General features: G+C 43.8%; 2 protein-coding genes and 1 long non-coding RNA gene across 3 annotated transcripts in view; 1 reads left to right on the plus strand and 2 right to left on the minus strand.

Moving 5' to 3' along the window:
- ALDH18A1 (aldehyde dehydrogenase 18 family member A1) overlaps positions 1-20,816 on the plus strand; it is a 948,333-nt gene that overhangs the window by 646,093 nt on the left and 281,424 nt on the right. The gene's annotated exons all lie outside the window — the stretch shown is intronic.
- The window catches only part of ENTPD1 (ectonucleoside triphosphate diphosphohydrolase 1), a 161,251-nt gene that overhangs the window by 75,311 nt on the left and 65,124 nt on the right, over positions 1-20,816 (minus strand). The window contains exons 2-3 of the mRNA XM_030202935.1: positions 4,210-4,337; positions 562-679 (exon numbers count right to left, since the gene is read on the minus strand). Coding sequence (XP_030058795.1) covers positions 562-679; positions 4,210-4,337 — 246 coding nt within the window. The remainder of the gene's footprint in view (positions 1-561; positions 680-4,209; positions 4,338-20,816) is intronic.
- Positions 9,358-19,788, minus strand: LOC115470058. Its single transcript, XR_003942113.1, has 3 exons — positions 19,779-19,788; positions 18,971-18,975; positions 9,358-9,442 (listed from the first exon to the last, which is right to left on the minus strand). It is a non-coding gene; the product is annotated as an uncharacterized LOC115470058 (long non-coding RNA).

Genomic DNA, 20,816 nt, shown 5'->3' on the forward strand with positions numbered 1-20,816 from the left:
GATGCCACTTACTGCCAAGGGCTGAATATCGGAATAAGCATAGTATGACTGTTTCTAATAAGTACATTAGTATGTGAAAATTAAAAAAGAAAACATTAATTTAAAAAAAGCTCAGGAAGGCATTTGAAGAATTACTGTAAATGACAAACAATTTTGTCCAGATTTGATATTTAATGCCCTCACCAATCTTCCATTGAAATGGCACACTCAGAACCTGGCTCATGATCTGTGCATTCTTCCATAAGAAGGTAATACACACTGAGAAACTCGGCAACTTCTCTCAGATTCACTCTTTCCCCATGTGTTTTAACCCATGCAGTCTCAGATCAGTTCGGCTATTATGCAGTATAACATTGCACTTGAGCTAACAGATGGGATGGAACCAGGAATAAACTCCGTGAACCTTTAAAACTGCTGAGCAGAATGTAACCACTCATGTTTACCACTGATTCCTTGTGCATGTTGGGGCAGTGAAAAGGAAGGAGGGTGAGCAAGCAGGAAAGCAGAGAAAGAGCAGAGAACCTCCTTTGCACCTATCATCACCGTTTCTCTTTTTCTTACCGTCAACTTTACACACTTCCACCTGCTGTACGATTCCAGTGTCATTCTCCTTTTCTGCCGGCCAGCTGTACACATACACACTGGTATGGGAGGAGCCAGCATCCAGCACAATGCCGTACTGAAGAGAACACAAGAAGCGATCCAGTCATTCACTGTACACTTGTAGTCCCTTCTGAGGATCATCATAGTTTACAAAATTCAACTGTCTGGGAACAGTGGGAATGCAGCGTGCACTGGCAGGGGCAGGGCTTTTTTTGAGGGGGTACTGAGTACCGGCACCTTTTCCACTGTCTGCTAAAATTGACCCATGGGTCCCAAGTTTTAATGAAAGGCTCTACACACCAATTCTGCCTTGCAATAGGTTCTGTGACTGATTGCAGGAGGCCTGGCTATTATGGGGTGGGTCCCTCAGTAATCACTCCACCCCTGAAGGGTGGTCTGGCATTTGAGTACCGGCATCTTTTTTGCTAGAAAAAACACGCTGGGCAGGGGTGACCACATAACTCCATGTAAGAAGGGATAGACTGAGTTAGTCCACACTTTACTCCCACTGCATCAGTGATGCACTGCTAATTTGTTTTTAAATCAAGGGGCTGATGCTACCTTACTGCACTTGGAAAGACAATTTTTACCTAAATAATCTAACAAGTTTCCTCTGAGGCCCCCTTCAAGAACAACACTGCTTGAGTTGAAGAAAGTGGAACAGTAAATTTGTGCTGCAACAGGGTAAAACCAAGATTGGGCTCAGCTTCTTCTTACAGGCATGGTGTATTTTTTTTAGTTACCCATTAATCTTTATTTTATTATTACATTTGTACCCCGCACTTTCCCACTCATGGCAGGCTCAGTGCGGCTTACATGGAGCAATGGAGGGTTAAGTGACTTGCCCAGAGTCACAAGGAGCTGCCTGTGCCGGGAATTGAACTCAGTTCCTCAGGACCAAAGTCCACCACCCTAGCCACTAGGCCACTCTTCAGATAAAACTTGAGTTTAACCAAAATACAGCTGCCTTTTATGATCAGTTAAACTCTTCCATGTATGTGTTTCTCGTCCAGACCCCAATGGATTTATTGAGAACAGCAGTAAGTTCTTTAGAAGACAGCAGAATGGATGAACATAGAAAATCACCCTAAAAGAACTGCCAAGGGTTTTAAGAGCCTAACTCTGGGAGACAGGAGCCTAAATTAGCCCCTCTGAAAATTGGTGTGTAAAGTTCCTAAATGTAGATATCTAGTTTCACTCTCCCCCTCATTCTATAATAGGTTGCCTATATTTAAACCCTATTTGAGCGCTTAAATAAATAGGGGCCAAAATTCAGGCCACGGGAGTCAGCACTAAACCCAGATGTTCAATTCTGGGCTATATCCGGTGACTGGCATTGAATGCCTGGTTTATTTTTGGCCAGTTCGAACATAACCGGCTAAGTTGATATCATGTTCAAACCAGCCAAAGATATTACAGTATTTACACGGCCAAATACAGCTGTTAAAGTGGGGCTGAAAATCGGCGGATAGCCAGTTATATCGCCCAATATAACTGGCTATCCACTAGCCGCTAACCGGTGATATCTCCTGCTGAAAATTGCTGGATAGCCGGTTATGAGGCATTTAACCAGCCAGGTGCCACTTTTGATCCTTTTGGTCCTGCTGGAGACTTTAGTGTCAAATGGAGCAGGTTTCTCCTGATCAGAACCTAGCTAGAGCCTACACAATTTGGCAATGTGTTTTATAAAATAAGACAACTACCAATCCTGTCCCAGTTTCACCTATTTTCATCCTCCAGGAATGCCTACATTAGTGATTCCAAAACTGTGGGTTGGGCCATGGAAACAGAGGCGCTCCCTCTCTCTCTAGACCTCCACTGTGACCTGTTCTCAGTAGTAATAGTTAATAGGGGCCTGTGAGCCAGTGAAAGTTCACCAGCCCCATCCCCTTCTTCTGTTTTGTTAAACTGGAACCCCTTGCAGAGTACTGGGATCTGTGAGTGCACACCGACACTCTGGCTCTGTGCTGATAATGCCACCACTGCTGCCTTCATGCATTTGATAAGTGGAGGGTGAAGGAAGTAGATGAGGGAGGCGAGGAAAAATGAGGAAGTGGAAGTCTGCTTTTTTCAACAGTTGAGGTCACATGAATTTTTAAGTGTACAGTCAGGGTCATACTAGATAAAATGTTGGGAAGCACCAGCCTAAAGTAGGTGCTTTGATTTCTGTGCGCTTACTTTTATGGTCAGCAAAACAATCCATAAAGGTGGAGGAACACTAGAATCCCACAGCAAAACGCAGAGAAAGGAAAGAGTGGGAAGCAGATAATGGCCCTTCAAAACATACCATGGAATATTCTAATGGCACAAAAGTACTCCTTATTGATGGTAGCTAAAGACTCAACATGGCACCGTGTTTCAGCTTAAATTGCCTGCCTCAGGAGTCTTGTGGTAGAAGTATACTTTAAGTATCGAGTATTGAAAACACAATCTACTAATGAGATAAATGGTGTACTGGTCTTTAAAAAGACCTTTGGAAAATGACTTCTGAAGAAAATATGCTGTCAGATCAGCAATGTCGCTGACAGCGTATTTTCTTCAGAAGTCATTTTCCAAAGGTCTTTCTTAAGACTAGTACACCATTGGTAGATTGTGTTTTTTGATACTCGATACTTGCAGCATGCTTCCACCACAAGACTCCTGAGACAGGCAATTTAAGCTGAAACACGGTGCCATGTCGAGTCTTTAGATGCAATCAATAAAGAGTGCTTTTGCAACGTTTGAAAGTGCCATGGTTTGTTTTGAAGAGCCGTTATTCACTTCCCATTCCTTTCTTTCTCTCTGCTTACTTTTATGCACATAAACCCCAGATAATTTTATAAGCATCTACTTGAGCACATAAAACATTGCTCTAGAACATAATAGCCATACTGGGTCAGACCAATGGCCCATGTAGCCCAGTATCCTGTTTCCAACAGTGGCCAATCCAGGTCACACAATGTTCGAGTTGCTCATTAAATTACCTCCATTAGTGTTCCTTGAAGTCCTCAACTCATTCACTGCTATGTAGTCCAACAATCTATCTATTCTACATCTAGTCACTCCAGAACAAACATTCCTATCTTTGGTTCTGTGAGTTTGCTAAACATATATTTAATCTGACTCTACTGCCCCATGAATGCCAGATGAATTTATACTCTAAACCAGGGGTTTTCAACCCAGTCCACAGGACATAACAAGCCAGTCTGGTTTTCAAGCTATCCACAATGAATATGCATGAATATATTTGCACGTATTGCCTCTACTGTATGCAAATCTATAGTATCTCATGCATATTCATTGTGAGTAGCTTGAAAACCTGACTGGCTGAGTGTGTCCTGAGGACTAGGTAGAGAACCCTGCTCTAGACCAATGGTGCTGAGCTTCTACACTACACCACATGACCAAAGAATATGTTTGCAGCATATATTTGCACATAATGAAGGCATTGTTGTGGATATCCTGAAAACCAAACTGACTAGGTGTCTCTTGAGGACCAGTTTTAGAACTGCTGCCCAAGACAACTTATCATCCCACCCAGGAAGGATCACTCATTAGTAACCACAGACTTCCTGTTATCATTACTGTCAGGAAGCAATTAGTCACAACTAATGTGCTTTGAGTTACCTTCGTATTCTCCGGAAGGTGTTTATTCTGTACCACTGCTACAGTAATTAAAGCAACTATTCCCAAGATGAATAGAAATCCCAGGACGATCAGGACCCTTTTGGACCATGATATCTTCTGTTTGGGACCTATAGCCACAAAAGAGAAAAAAAACCTATCATTCAGGACAAAGTCTTAAAGGCACAAATTAGATACATTTTTCAGACAGGCTCAATCAACATCACAGCTAGAAGAATCCTAGGTGCCAGGTGAATATATGCACAAAATTTAGCACCTCGGACTGAGGAGCCACAGCTGGGCCTGGGAATCCCTGCAGCATCCAGGGCTGGACAATTTTAGCAGAACTGAGAAGGGTCTGGGGCTGAGAAACCACTTCCATATCTGAAGGAATGACACTGTGAAAGGGCAGGGCAGCAAAGTCAAATCATAAAAAAAAAGCTGTGTTCAAAGCCATCTTCTTCCTGGTCCTAGCTTTTCACAAACAAAAAGAAAAACCCTCTACCCTTTCTCAATACTATTCTCTTTCAAGATCCTAAAAGATGACTCAAAACATAGGATTTCCGACAGTGTTCTGAATCCATGAACTGCCAGAATATGTTAAGCAAAAGAGGTGCATGGGCTATTTTATTCTCATCAACATACACAAGGAACATTGAGCACTACACTCTTTAGAATGTTATTCTACATATATGAGAAATAATTTAACAATAATAGTCTTATACTGCAGGAAAAGAGCACAGAATACAATTTTCAAAGGAATTTGCCACGGAACTAAGAAGTTACCCATGTAAATTCCACAAGCTGAAAAAAGCCTTACCTTGGGCAGCCAAAAGCATTTAAGGGAAAATAAAAGCAATAGAAGCAAGGGTTGAGGTACATGCATGGATTTTATTTTGAAAAAGGGTCTTGTATACTTCCCACTCATTTGGCCTGGTCAAGTAGGATAAGAAAAGATAAATGTAAACCCCCTGGTGGCGGAGCAAGGTATTACAATGATGGTACCAAACATGTCACAGTGGTTTCCCCAAAATGACTCAAGCCAACCAGGGAGGTTAACAATGAAAATAAATGATTTGCAAACATTTAAGCAAATAAAACAACAGTTTTTATCTATCTTCTCTTTTAAAGATCTCTCAGAACATCTCAACAACAAATCATACCTGGACTCTACAAAAATGTCAGATAAGTATTTGTACTTATTTTTCTTTAACAGTATAATGAGATAAACAAGTTAACAAATTAACTCTTTGAGGTGATTCTTTATGAATATTTTTTTTTACAGATTCTGCAGACTACACATAAGGACGGAAGCTCTAAAATCAGATAAGTTCTACTTTTCTTCTCTATCTTTCTTCCTCTGTTTCTCTATAAATCTTTAAACATTTCTATTCAGATGTCATTTAACTTTGGTTCACAGTTTCCTTGAAATCTTCTCGTTTGCGTTGGCTGGCATCAAACTCTGATCATTTCCTTTAAAAACTCAGTAACAAAACTCTCTCCCTCCTAAATGTGCTCTGTTTCAATACTTAACTTTTTTGTGTGTTTTCTAACTATGCCCCACAATCATACTTATCAATTCATCCTTTCACTTCCCCATTCATCACTCAACCTTGAGCCAAAAAAAAAAAACAAAACCCACCGCAGAGGCCAGAATTTCAGTTAAAGCACTCTTAGCCTTAACACACACTCAGTTTCTACACAAATGTACCCACTTAAAACACTTGACAGATATGTTTATTCACACACATCTACCCTTGTACAGATTCCCCTCTCAACCTTAAGCCTAAACTACCTCGGGCTCACATATTAATTATGCTTCCTCTCCTAGCTCACAAACACACCTGCAAGAGGCCACACTTTACCTTAAGTTACTCTCAAGCCTCAAAACACGCTAGCAGTCTCAGACACATCCACTCCTTACACAGATCTCTCCCAACTGCCAGCCTATTTGTAACTCTTCTGAGAGTTCCATCAGCATGCGGAACACTCAGTGCACCCACACAGACTACTCAGTTTCACTGCTCCGCTCATTGCCTCTACACCAAAACTAGAAGGAGGGGAAAGGGAAAGGGAAAAGGGACTTGATATACTGCCTTTCTGTGGTTTTTGCAACTACATTCAAAGTGGTTTATATATATTCAGGTACTTATTTTGTACCAGGGGCAATGGAGGGTTAAGTGACTTGTCCTGAGTCACAAGGAGCTGCAGTGGGAATCAAACTCAGTTCCCCAGGATCAAAGTCCACTGCACTAACCATTAGGCTACTCCTTCATTCCTAACCCAGGTAATCTTTTAAAATGTAATAGGGTTACATAAATATGTTCTTACCTTATATGGAAGTTAAGCCCAGCCCAGTGCAGGGTGCTGCCATTTTGAAGGTGTCCCAGCCCAACAGGAGGAGGAGGGAGAGCTAGTCCCTCCTCCATCAAGGTAGGGAGGTTGGAGGGGACCGCTAGGGCTAGTCTTCGGGGGGGGGGGGGGGGGGGGGGGGGGGCTGGACAAGAATCTTACTGGACCACCAGATTTTATTTTCGGGGGGGGGAGGGGGTTAGGTGTTTGCGGGTCTGGAGGTCCACTGGACCTCTAAGGCCCATAGGCCCTTGGAGGGGTGGGGGTCTAGGGGGTCCACCAGGGCCTTTGACATTCTCAGGGTAGGGGTCTTACTGGACCTCCACTGCTTTTAAAGTGTTTGAGAGGGTGGGGGGTCAGCCAGGCTGTTTTGCAAACCCTAATGCCAGCTTTGAGCTGGCATAGGATTTGCAGCGGGAAGACTGCCCTTCTTTGGCACGCTTCCCGCTAAGCATTGGGGAGGAATAGCTAATGAGGCAATCAGCACGCATTTGCATGCTCATTATGCTAGTTCTTCCCACATTCATTTGATTCTGTGCCTCCGAACATCCAGTGCTGGTAAACACGGGCGCTAATGGCCTTTATCACCCGCATTTACCTTTGAACATCTGCTTGAGGAATCGAAGGCAAGAGAAAGAAAAGCTCCTTAGTGGTTAGAAAAGAGGGTAAAATGAAAGGGCCCATACAAAACCAGGGGAGAGGACTTTCCAGACAATAGACATACAGTGGGGGAAATAAGTATTTGATCCCTTGCTGATTTTGTAAGTTTGCCCACTGACAAAGACATGAGCAGCCCATAATTGAAGGGTAGGTTATTGGTAACAGTGAGAGATAGCACATCACAAATTAAATCCGGAAAATCACATTGTGGAAAGTATATGAATTTATTTGCATTCTGCAGAGGGAAATAAGTATTTGATCCCCCACCAACCAGTAAGAGATCTGGCCCCTACAGACCAGGTAGATGCTCCAAATCAACTCGTTACCTGCATGACAGACAGCTGTCGGCAATGGTCACCTGTATGAAAGACACCTGTCCACAGACTCAGTGAATCAATCAGACTCTAACCTCTACAAAATGGCCAAGAGCAAGGAGCTGTCTAAGGATGTCAGGGACAAGATCATACACCTGCACAAGGCTGGAATGGGCTACAAAACCATCAGTAAGACGCTGGGCGAGAAGGAGACAACTGTTGGTGCCATAGTAAGAAAATGGAAGAAGTACAAAATGACTGTCAATCGACAAAGATCTGGGGCTCCACGCAAAATCTCACCTCGTGGGGTATCCTTGATCATGAGGAAGGTTAGAAATCAGCCTACAACTACAAGGGGGGAACTTGTCAATGATCTCAAGGCAGCTGGGACCACTGTCACCACGAAAACCATTGGTAACACATTACGACATAACGGATTGCAATCCTGCAGTGCCCGCAAAGTCCCCCTGCTCCGGAAGGCACATGCGACGGCCCGTCTGAAGTTTGCCAGTGAACACCTGGATGATGCCGAGAGTGATTGGGAGAAGGTGCTGTGGTCAGATGAGACAAAAATTGAGCTCTTTGGCATGAACTCAACTCGCCGTGTTTGGAGGAAGAGAAATGCTGCCTATGACCCAAAGAACACCGTCCCCACTGTCAAGCATGGAGGTGGAAATGTTATGTTTTGGGGGTGTTTCTCTGCTAAGGGCACAGGACTACTTCACCGCATCAATGGGAGAATGGATGGGGCCATGTACCGTACAATTCTGAGTGACAACCTCCTTCCCTCCGCCAGGGCCTTAAAAATGGGTCGTGGCTGGGTCTTCCAGCACGACAATGACCCAAAACATACAGCCAAGGCAACAAAGGAGTGGCTCAGGAAGAAGCACATTAGGGTCATGGAGTGGCCTAGCCAGTCACCAGACCTTAATCCCATTGAAAACTTATGGAGGGAGCTGAAGATGCGAGTTGCCAAGCGACAGCCCAGAACTCTTAATGATTTAGAGATGATCTGCAAAGAGGAGTGGACCAAAATTCCTCCTGACATGTGTGCAAACCTCATCATCAACTACAGAAGACGTCTGACCGCTGTGCTTGCCAACAAGGGTTTTGCCACCAAGTATTAGGTCTTGTTTGCCAGAGGGATTAAATACTTATTTCCCTCTGCAGAATGCAAATAAATTCATATACTTTCCACAATGTGATTTTCCGGATTTAATTTGTGATGTGCTATCTCTCACTGTTACCAATAACCTACCCTTCAATTATGGGCTGCTCATGTCTTTGTCAGTGGGCAAACTTACAAAATCAGCAAGGGATCAAATACTTATTTCCCCCACTGTATGTGTTCCCTAGGCCTCTCCCTGAACTAGAATCATCCTAGAGGAGGAGGTGAAACTCTAGTTTCCTTGGAGCCATATAAGACTGCCTCCAGCCACCGGGGCGGGGGGCTTTTCTACCAACAAGGATTGACACAGTGCTGTTACTGAGGACAGTCACTATGGACTTTTCCTCCAGAAACGTGTCTAAACCTTTTTTTAAAACCTAGATATGCTAACCATTGTTACCACATCCTCTGGCACCGATTTCCAGAGCTTAACTATTCGTTGTATGAAAAAATATTTCCTCCTATTTGTTTTAAAAGCATTTCCATGTAACTTCATTGAGTGTCCCCTAATCTTTGTACTTTTTGAAAGAGTAAATTATCGATTCACTTTTACCCATTCTACACCACTCAGGATTTTGTAGACCTCAATCATATCTCCCCTCAGCTGTCTCTTTTCCAAGCTGGAAAAGCCTTAACCTCTTTAGCCTTTCCTCATATGAGTTCCATCCTCTTTATCATTTTGGTCGCTCTTCTTTGAACCTTTTCTGATTCCGCTATAACTTTTCTGAAATACGGCAACCAGCTTCTCAAGGTGAAGTCACACCATGGAACAATATGGAGGCATTATATTTATTTATTGCATTTGTATCCCACATTTTCCCACCTATTTGCAGGCTCAATGTGGCTTACATTATTCCGTAATGGCGATCGCCATTTCCAGAATGAGAAGTACAAAGTGGTATTGCATTAAAGTTCATAAATGACAGAGTAGATTAAGCAGTCAAGTATAGAAAATTCATATTTGGAATGAGAAATAAAGTGTTATTGCGTTAAAGTTCATTCGTGACAAAGTAACTGAAACAGTCAAGTATACAGAGTTCGGTTTTGTCCAGTTCTGGTATGAGTTTCGTTGTCTGGTATTTAGGATGGATCATTGTGGTATGCCTTAGTGAAAAGGTTGGTTTTTAGTGATTTTCGGAAGTTAGTTAGGTCGTGCATTGTTTTTATGGCGTTTGGTAGTGCATTCCATAGTTGCGTGCTTATGTAGAAGCTGGTTGCATGTGTTAATTTATATTTTAGTCCTTTGCAGCTGGGGTAGTGGAGATTCAGGAATGTGCGTACTGACCTTTTTGAGTTCCTAGTTGGTAAGTCTATGAGGTCTGACATGTAGACCAGGGCCTCGCCGTGAATGATTTTATGAACCAGAGAGCAAATTTTGAACGTAATACATTCTTTAAGTGGGAGCCAGTGTAGTTTTTCTCTTAGGGGTTTGGCGCATTTGTATTTCATTTTTCCAAATACAAGTCTGGCTGCTGTGTTTCTTTGAAGTATTTATAGTATTCCTGGTCTTATTTACCATGTCTTATTAATAACTAGTAAAAAAGGCCCGTTTCTGTCAGAAATGAAACGGGCGCTAGCAAGGTTTTCCTCGGAGTGTATGTTTGAGAGACAGTGTGTGTGAGAGATGGAGTGTGTATGTCAGAGAGACAATGAGAGAGACAGAGTGTGTGTGTGTTTGTGTGAGAGACAGAGTGTCTGTGTGTGTGTGACAGATAAGAGTGTGACAGACAGAGTGTGTCAGAGAGAGTATATGTGAGAGACAGAGAGTGAGTGTGTGCCCCCACCCCCCTCTCTCAGGACCCCCTCCCCCCCTTTATAGTCTGAGGATCCCCTTCCACCCCCACCTCTCTGGTCTCAGGACCCCCTCCCTCTCCCCTGCAGCCACCCATATCCAGCGACCCTCCTCTCCCCCTGCCCCCCCCCTGCAGCCACCCATGTCCAGCACTCAAGAAAAAGCTCTAGGTGTCATTGTAGACAATACACTGAAATCTTTTGCCCAGTGTGTGGCAGTGGCCAAAAAAGCAAACAAGATGTTAGGAATCCTATATAATAATTCTCACCTCCAACGTTCTAATCTTGCTGCCTGTGTCCATGGCTCCTTCGGAGTTGCTGAGCTAGGCTCTGTAGTCAGGCTGGCGTCACCGTTGCAATTATGCTGTGAACTTCAGAACCTTAGAAAAAAGAAAAAAAAACATTCCATGCCTCAAAGCTGATCCATGTCCAGCGACCCTCCTCTCTCCCCTGCCCCCCCCTGAAGCCACCTATATCCAGCGACCCTCCTCTCCCCCTGCCCCCCCTGAAGCCACCCATGTCCAGCAACCCTCCTCTCCCCCTGCCCCCCCTTCAGCCACCCATGTCCAACGACCCTGCTCTCTCACCTGCCTCCCCTCCAGCCACCCAGGTTGTGTAGCGAATTCTTCGGGGCAGGCAGGAAAGATCCCCGGTCCTTCCTGCCCGCTGCTAACGCTGACCCTCCCCCGCTGCTGGATCGCTGTTCAAAATAGCCGCCAAGACTTCCAATGGCGGACTCGCGAGACTTCTGCTGTAGTCTTGGAGGCCGCCCTTGTGTCAGCGGCCATTTTGAACAGCGATCTGGCAGCAGGGGAGGGTCAGCGCCAGCAGCGGGTAAGCAGGACCGGGGATCTTTCCTGCCTGCCCCGAAGAATTTGCTACACAACCTGGGTGGCTGGAGGGGAGGCAGGTGAGAGAGCAGGGTCGTTGGACAAGGGTGGCTGCAGGGGGGGGGAAGGGGAGAGGAGGGTCGCTGGTCATGGGTGGCTGCAGGGGGGGGGCAGGAGAGAGAGGAAGGTCGCTGGACATGGATCAGCTTTGAGGCATGGAATGTTTTTTTTTCCTTTTTTCGCAGGTTCTGAAGTTCACAGCATAATTGCAACGGTGACGTCAGCCTGACTACAGAGCCTAGCTCAGCAAATCCGAAGGAGCCATGGACACAGGCAGCAAGATTAGAACGTTGGAGGTGAGAATTATTATATAGGATTCCTAACATCTTGTTTGCTTTTTTGGCCACTACCACACACTGGGCAAAAGATTTTAGCGTATTGTCTACAATGACACCTAGAGCTTTTTCTTGAGTGCTGACTCCTAAGGTGGACCCTAGTATTCGGTAAACTATAGTTTGGATAATTTTTCCCAATGTGTATCACTTTGCATTTGTCCACATTAAATTTCATCTGCCATTTGGATGTCCAGTCTTCCAATTTCCTAAGGTCTTCTTGCAATTTTTCACAGTCCATATGTGCTTTAACAACTCTGAATGGTTTTTTGTGTCATCTGCAAATTTAATCACCTCACTTCCAATTTCCAGATCATCTATAAATGTGTTACATAGCACCTCTCCCAGTACAGATTCCTAAGGCATTCCACTATTCACCCTCCTTCAAATAGGTGGGAAAATGTGGGATACAAATGTAACAAATAAATAAATAAAAAGTCATTTAACCTTACCCTCTGTTTTCTGTCCAATAACCAATTCCTAGTACACAACAGAACATTGCCTTCTATCCTATGACTCTTTTTCTCAGGAGCCTCTCATGAGAAACTTTGTCAAAAGCTTTCTGAAAATCTAGATAAACTACGTCAACTGGCTCACCTTATTCGAAGTGTTTATTCACACCTTTAAAGAAATGAAGCAAATTGGTAAGGCAAGACTTCACTTGGCTGAATCCATGCTGACTGTAATTTCTCGAATCACCCTGGGAACTCATTTTAAAAATTGGCGTACTACAGACAATTTTAATGTCAGCAGATCAGCAATTTCATGTTTGAGTTCTTTCAGTACCCTAGGGTGCATGCCATCCAGTCCAGGTGATTTACTACTTAATTTGATTTGGCTCAGTAGATCTTCCAGGTTCCTCCGTATCATCACCCTTCAAATCCATTTCTGGTATAGGTAGATCTCTTGCATCTTCTTCCATAAAGACCGAAGCAAAGAATTCATTCAGTCTCTCCACTACGGTCTTGTCTTCTCTGAGTGCCCCTTTTGCTCTTTCATTATCTAATGGTCCCAAGGATTCACTCACAGGATTTCTGCTTCTGATGTACTTAAAAAAGCTGTTCAAGAAAACAAATAGGCAGACGATCTGCAATATCCAGAATGGAGAAAAGAAGGAGCAGATCACAAGGCTAGAAATAAAAAAGTCCAATTTATTCACCACACATATATGAATCATAAATCATTGAAAAGGCCCAACAAGATCTTACAGGTAAAAATAGCTTCACTTCCAGAAAAGCAGCACAGAGCCTAAAGGTGAAATTTTGTGGAATCACCTTCGGGTTTTGTCATTGAAGCCCCTGACGCAGCCCTTGTTGGAACTTTTCAATGATTTGTGATTCATATATATGTGATGAATAAATTGGACTTTTTAATTTCTACCCTTGTGATCTTCTCCTTAAAAATTTGTTACTGTGAGTTTTTCCCTCTGCGGTAAGTTTCTCTTAATATTCTCTTTCAGCCTTCTTTATTAGTGCTTTGCATCTAATTTGCCAGTGCTTATATCGCTTCTTATTTTCTTAATGTAGGTCCTTTTACCAGTCTTTGAAGGATGTTCTTTTAGCTCTAATAGCCTCTTTCACTTCACCTTTTAACCATGCAGGCTGCTGTTTGTTCTTTCTACCTTTGCAAATACATGAAATACATCTGGTCTGGGCTACCAAAATGGTATTTTTAAACAACATCCATGCCTGATTTAGGGCCCTGTTTACTAAGCCGCACTGTAAGCATGCTAATGTTTTTAGTGTGTGCTAAAAATTAGCGCACGCTAACACTAAAGACACCCATAGGAATATATGGGTGTTTCTAGCATTAGCGAGCGCTAAAAATGCTAGCGTGCCTTAGTAAACAGGGCCCTTAAAATCCTAACCTTTGCAGCCAATCCTTTTAGCTTCTTTTAACCATTTTCCTCATTTTATCACAGTCTCTCTTTTGAAAATGAAATACTGTTACAATACATTTCTTTTGTGAAGTCACTTAGCTCAAATTTGATCATGTTATGATCACTGTTTCCCAGAGGATCCAGCACCTTTACCTCTCGTACAATGCCTTGCATTCCACTAAGGATTAGATCTAAAATAGCTCCCCCTATTGTTGGTTTCTGGACCAGTTGCTCCAAGAAACAGTCATTTATTACGCCTAGGAATTTTACCTCCCTAGTGTTCCCTGATGTAACATTTATCCAGTCAATATTGGGGTAAATGAAATCATCACCTATGTCACAAAATGCCTAGCCACCCACTTAGGGTTACCCTCCGGCCACTTAGAGGGTCTATCCCCAGCACAGCTCTGGTCCGCCTGCACCTGCTGCTTGGGCTCTACACTAGCACCCTCCTCCCACCGACTGGGTCACAACCGCTTCTGGGTGAGTCTCCTGCTCTCAAATTATCCCTAGGTTACTGGGGCCACACTCACAGCCCCAACACACAAACCACCAGGATTCTTTATCAGTCCAGACAGGCAGACGCAATAAACAATTATTTATCATCTTTAAAAACTGAACAATGAACAAAATATGTGCAATCAGCAAACAATAACAGGTAACTGAAATATGGATCAATTTTAACACTAACTAAATATTTGTATACTGTGTAAACAGTACCTGGAAAGATCAGGACATAAAATTCACCGAGCCTCAGCAAAGAGATCTGTCTCTCTTTCCTCCCAGGCTAAGACTGAAGCAACAGCCAGCAAGAACTGCTGGGTAATTTCAAACTCCAGGCCAATCAGAGCCCAGTCAACAAGTTTTAGAAGAATACTGCTCACAATACTGTAGATTCACTTCTAAAAGAGGGCATTCGCTTTTCTATAACAGCTTTAACATAAAACATGCACCATCTGCTGGCCAAGCTTGAGAAATGCACTTCAAGAGTTAATAAAGGCAATTTTATAGATTTAAAACACACTGTTCTGTCACAACCTATTATTATACTGTTGCCCAATTTGCCAGCTTTCTTAATTTCTGCAAACATTTCTTCATCTGTTTGTTCTGTTCTGGCGGACAGTAGTATACCAGTATACCCCTTCTATTCACACATGTTATTGCTGTTTCATGTAGAATGTTTATTTTGTTTGACTGAACTCCTTGTTTAACATATAGCTCAAACCGCCTCCAATTTGATCCACCAGGTCTCTGAGATAATATCTACCTCTTCATTTAGTGCTATATACTCTAACTCTCCCATCTTATTTTTAGGCTTCTAGCATTTTTATACAGACACTTCAAATTGCAGGGGATATTTTTTGAGTGTTTGTGGTGGGGGGGGGGGCAGTATATGAGATGGTGTGGCAGTTACAGAGGGGTAAGTTTTTAGAGATTGAGCAGATTCAGAGGTGAGGTGGCAGATGTGGGAGTAGTTTTTGAACTGAACATAAGAACATACTGGGTCAGACCAATGGTCCATCTAGCCCAGTATCCTGTTTCCAACAGTGGCCAAGCCAGGTCACAAGTACCTGGCAGAAACCCAAATTATGGCAATATTCCATGTTACAAATCCCAGGGCAAGCAGTTGCTTCCCATGTCCGTCTCAATAGCAGACTATAGACTTTTCCTCCAGGAACTTGTCCAAACCTTTTTTAAATCCAGATACGCTAACCGTTGCCACCACATCCTCAGCAAAGTAGCGGCAGTTTGGGGAGTGGGGCAGTTGTGAGGGGGATACATTTTGGGGGGTGGAGTTTGGGGATTTGAAAGAAAGGGAATTCCTTCTCCTATAAACATGCACTGGGTCAATGAGAGAGAGGGGGCTTATATCTCTACAACTCCCAGTGCCATTTGGCCCATTTTAAAACTTACTCCAGCTAGTATTCAGCCCGCGGGAGGCAGGCCGGCTAAGTCCTCCAATTGGCGTTGAGCCCAGATATTATTATTATTAACATTTGTATAGCGCTACCAGACACACGCAGCACTGAACACCTGATACAAAGAGACAGTCCCTGCTCAAAAGAGCTTACAATCTAAATAATACAGACAGACAAGACAGTTACGGGTGAGGGAAGTAAAGGGTGAGAAGGGGCCCGCATTGAATATCTGGGGGGTGGGAGGGGGGTGGGGGGGTTGGCCACTTTAAACATAACCGGTCATGTTAATATTCAGCACTAGTCGGTTAAGTTTATAGTGGCCAAAGATAGGACTGCTATTTCGGTGGTCTGCTTTGACGCCAGTAACACACTGAATATTCACGGCTAGCTAGCTATATCGCCTGGTATAGCTGGTTAGCTGCTCTGCGCTAAGCGCTAATATTACGTGGAGATAACTGGCTATCTCGTGTTGAATATTAGTGCTTATCTGGTTAAGTGCTATTTAACCAGCCAAGAGCCATTCCTGGCAGGTTAAGTAGCACTGAATATTGACCAGACTATCTTTTTTTACTGTTTTTTTTCCCTCATGCTAACATCTTGTTGAATTAAATTTTCAGAGAGTTATTTTGCCCCCAGACCAACAGATAGACATTCTCAACCCCTTTTGCACAATTCTTTCCAACTTCCCTTGGATTGGAAAGAATAAAAAGGCACTGTCAGTTATAGAAGAGCCAGGATGTCAGAGTACTGCTGAGCCTAGTAGCTGCTCATGGTCAATGAAACATGCTGGAGGTTCATTTAACTGACGTTGTGCTATTTCTAAAGCAACGGAGAGAAGGAGATAGAGCCTTATACCAAAAATATGCTGTGTCTTGGACAATTTCTGTATATGGTACTGGGAAAACTGAAAATCCCCTGTATTTTGATAGGATCTGAGAAAATGCCTGCCAACCAACTGCGAGGTCTCCTACTCCCTTCTCTCCCTCCTGTGTGAATCACTGTGCATCCAGCCCCCACGTGGGGGCTGCTATAGAAGCCTCCAACTGGCAGCTAGAAACATGACAGATTACAGGAGGAGGAGTAAGAGGAAGTGAGAGATGCTATAGCTGGTTGGCATTTGCTTTGATCGTATTCAGCTTTTCTTTTTTTTAATTATTATTTTATAAATATAGAACAGGATTTTTTTTTAGCCTTCATAAAAGAGGATCAGACAAGACACTTTATAGTGTATGTTCCAGTTACCATTCTACTCACTCCAAATTAAAAATTCTGCAGCAGACAGACCTGCTACTTTAAAGTGACAGAGGCTGCACAGCAGCATTTTCTTAAAGAGTAATCATTGTAGCAAATTTGCAGTCACTCATTTCAAGGACATGTAAAATCAATGCAGGTATTTCAAGTATGGGCATAGCTATTTGTGTCTCCGAGTAACTTAAAGGTGTTTTCTTGAGGAGGCACATTACTAACATTAATTCCTGGTATGAATGCCCTAGTTCAGTGGTTCCCAAACCTGGTCCTGGAGGCACTCCAGTCAGTCGGGTTTTTAGGATAACCATAATGAATATTTTGCGGTGGCATCAAGCCAAGGAAGAGGAGGGAGGCACGCTTTCTCCCTCCTCTAACTAAGGTAGGGGGGCCGGGAGGGGGTTGTCTTTTACGCTGGACCACCAGGGATTGGTTAGACAATGCTGGGGGGGGGGGGGGGGGTTGGGGGGGGCTGGACCTCCAGCCCCCCCCCCCCCCCGTCGCTCGCTGGGTGGGGGCTTGGCCGGCGGCCACTAGCCCACCAGGGACCATTTTCTGGGGGTTTGGGGGGGTGGGATCGTCGGGGGCAGGGGTAGTCAGGGCCTGGTGGTCCCATGGACCTCCAGCCCCTGTGTTTGACAGGTTTGGGCTTTTGACAGCCCAGACCTGTCAAACAAGTGCGGGAGGATTGTGCTGAGCGCATGCTCAGGCACAATTCGCCCGCACTTCTGCCCCATGATCAGAGATAATTGCGTGCTTAAATTTGCATGCAATTATCTCTGATCATCGGTGCGGTAAAGCCCCGTGCTGTTCCAGCGCTATTTTAGAGTGCTGTTTGGAACAGCACAGGGCGTTTGATCATCTGCCTGCAGGTTTGGGAACCACTGCCCTAGTTTAAAAATAGGGGCAGCATGGTTAATATGGTTAATATTTTCGTAATGCAGTGGTCTTCACTAATTTTTACATCAGGGCTACTTTGGATCCAAAAGAGCTGAAGGAGAGTGGATAATGTCTTCCCATGTGAGGCCAGACATTGATGACAACATGTGTCAAAGGCATCCATCCCTACCAGCTCACCTTTAAACTTTTCAATGAGGGTATCCTCAAGGAGGAGAACAGTTCCACATGCATTGTTTTTGAATATTGAGAAATATCATAGTAACATAGTAGATGACGGCAGAAAAAGACCTGCACGGTCCATCTAGTCTGCCCAACAAGATAAACTCATATGTGCTACTTCTTGTGTATACCTTACCTTGATTTGTATCTGCCATTTTCAGGACACAGACCGTAGAAGTCTTGCCCAGAACTAGCCCCACCACCCAAACACCAGCCCCGCCTCCCAATCTCGGCTAAGCTTCTGAGGATCCATTCCTTCTGCACAGGATTCCTTTATGTTTATCCCACGCATGCTTGAATTCCGTTACCGTTTTCATCTCCACCACCTCCCGCGGGAGGGCATTCCAAGTATCTACCACTCTCTCCATGAAAAAATACTTCCTGACATTTTATCTTGTCCTTCAAGCATGCGGCTCTTCCCCTATCCACTTCCTCCCTTCTGTCATGAGCTTTGTTAGAGAGGCAGATAGTAGCAGAAAAAAAAAACCAGAAAGATGATGGGGGCAACCCCAGAGGTCTCCGGGGGCCACCACTGGACCCCAGGCCTTGCACTGAAGAACACTGGCATAATGGATGCTTATTTCATTGACCCCATATTGTGAGTATCTATTTCTTTTGAAAAAATTAGCATAATCACATCATCCATGATAATACAGCAAGTCAAGCAAAAGAGCATGTTTGGCCCGATTTGATGGAACTTATCACACAGACTTCTAGATTCTTTGGGGTCAGAAGCAATTTTTAAAGGGTTTAGATGCTTAATCTCACCCTTTAGAAACTGATAACTGAACTTTGATGCAGGAATCTGTTCCCACTAGGCACATAAATATAGATGACTTTAATGTGGGTGGCTCTGAGGTATGCAATTATGGCAGAGAAAAAACTGTTTAACTGCTTAGAGCTGCTGAATTGCAGGTCTAAATTTAGCATTTCAAGTTTAAGAAGATTTTCAGCTGAAATTTTTCTAAGGTTAGGTACCTAAAAATTAGGCTCCAAAAATAAATTGATTGTTGTTGGTGGGTTTTTTTTTTAAATTTACCCCTTTGCGTCTGAAACACAGAACTAAGATCTCTCTTGGACACTTCAAAACTGAACAATTTCTCGTGTGATATTTTACCTCTGACTGCCACCTTTTATCACTATTGGTAGAAGGGCCTTTTTTCAGGAGGACCAGTAAATGGCCGTGTGGTAAGCAAAATATTGCCACATGGCCATTTACAGATGGAGCCCTTACTGCCTGCTTTGGTGCTAACTGGGCAGCGCTGCCCGATTACTGCCAGGCACCCCCCCCCCCCCCCCCCCCCCGGACTAGAAAATAAAAATGTATTTTCTAGCCCTGGAAGTGGTGTGCGGCAAATGCAGGACTATTACAGGGCTCCTGGGCAAGCCCAATGGTAGACCTGATTTGCTGCATGCAAAGCCCACACTACCCCTTGCACCCTTTAGTAAAAGGGCCCCTATATATTTATCATTTAATTTTAATGTTATTTTGTGTTTATGTTTTTAAATCTTATATGTATGATATTGTGTTTGTGTGACTGACCCCTGATGCAAGTGATAGCTGAAACACGGGCCATGTTGGGTCATGATTAAACATTCCTTCGACTCCTGAGTCCACCTAGTTGTTCCATCTGTGGCCTCTGAAACACAGAAGACAACTGTAGGATCTCTCTTGGCTTCTTCAAAACTGAATAATTTCTCCTGATCTTAGTGAAATGTGGGTGAAGCTGCTTGCTCACCACCAGTGGAAAGCATGCAATGCAATCATATGGAAACATGAAAGCTGACAAACGTGTTCACCTGTCTCTCTGTAGTACTTCATTCTTTCACAACTGGTCCTGACCAAGCCATTCATTCAAATTACTGGTTCATTATTTATAACTATGGCAAAATAACATTTCACAATGCAATACATTCACGTTTTCATGAATATTCTGTTGAGTCACCATTTGCAGACCTTCTGACTGTGACTGACTTTTCATTTTACCTCTCTCATATTCTGTCCCATGCCCGCTTAATTCTGAAGACAGCTGGCAGTGCCACACCACACATCTAGATCTACAAATCTAGTCACCCATTTCTCTGAATCCAAACAATGCTTAATCAAACTTAATTCTTTGCAAAATCAGATATTATTCAAAATCCATTCTCACTGATGCATAAGACCAGCCAAGCTTTCAAGAAATTATAAGTGCTATAGCCTTGCTTCCTATGTTTGCATATTTCTCTCCCTATCTTTTCACTGAGAGAGAATGAGATCTAAGTCCTAGCCCAGGAGGACTATGGACAGCCAACGAACACTGAATGTCTTCACCACGACCAACAGCTGTTCCCCGGGAGTTGAGACCCCAGATGCTGGCGGCCAGTGGACTTGTCACCACCAGGGATGGGAGCCGAATGCAACGGAACTGGATCAGGCGGGCGTCAGGAACCAGAACAGGCCAGAAAGAAGACGACTCTGGACTCAGATCGCAAGGGCTCCGGTCAAGGAGAGAAGCTCTGGTCACTGACACAGGAACTCTCAGACAAGAGGCTCTGGTCACATGAGCAGGAACTCACAGTAGAGAAACTCTGGTCACAGAAGTAGGAACTCAGAGTTGAGAAGCTCTGGTCACAGGACAGGGATTCACAGTACAGAGGCTCTGGTTACTGGCACAGGAATTCACAGTAGAGAAGCCATGGTCACAGGAATGGGAACTCAAAGTAGAGAAGCTCTGGTCACAAGCAGGAATTCACAGAAGAGAAGCCATGGTCACAGGAATGGGAACTCAAAGTAGAGAAGCTCTGGTCACAAGCAGGAATTCACAGAAGAGAAGCTCTGGACACGAGCAGGAATTCACAAGAGAGAAGAACAGAATCTTCTCAGTGGGGAAATGTCAGTCAAAATCAAAGGAGAAACACAATACCCCCAAGAGTTGAGCACTGCCGAAGCCCCGAATGC

This window comes from Microcaecilia unicolor, chromosome 5 (assembly GCF_901765095.1).
Source record: "Microcaecilia unicolor chromosome 5, aMicUni1.1, whole genome shotgun sequence".
Lineage (NCBI taxonomy): Eukaryota > Metazoa > Chordata > Amphibia > Gymnophiona > Siphonopidae > Microcaecilia > Microcaecilia unicolor.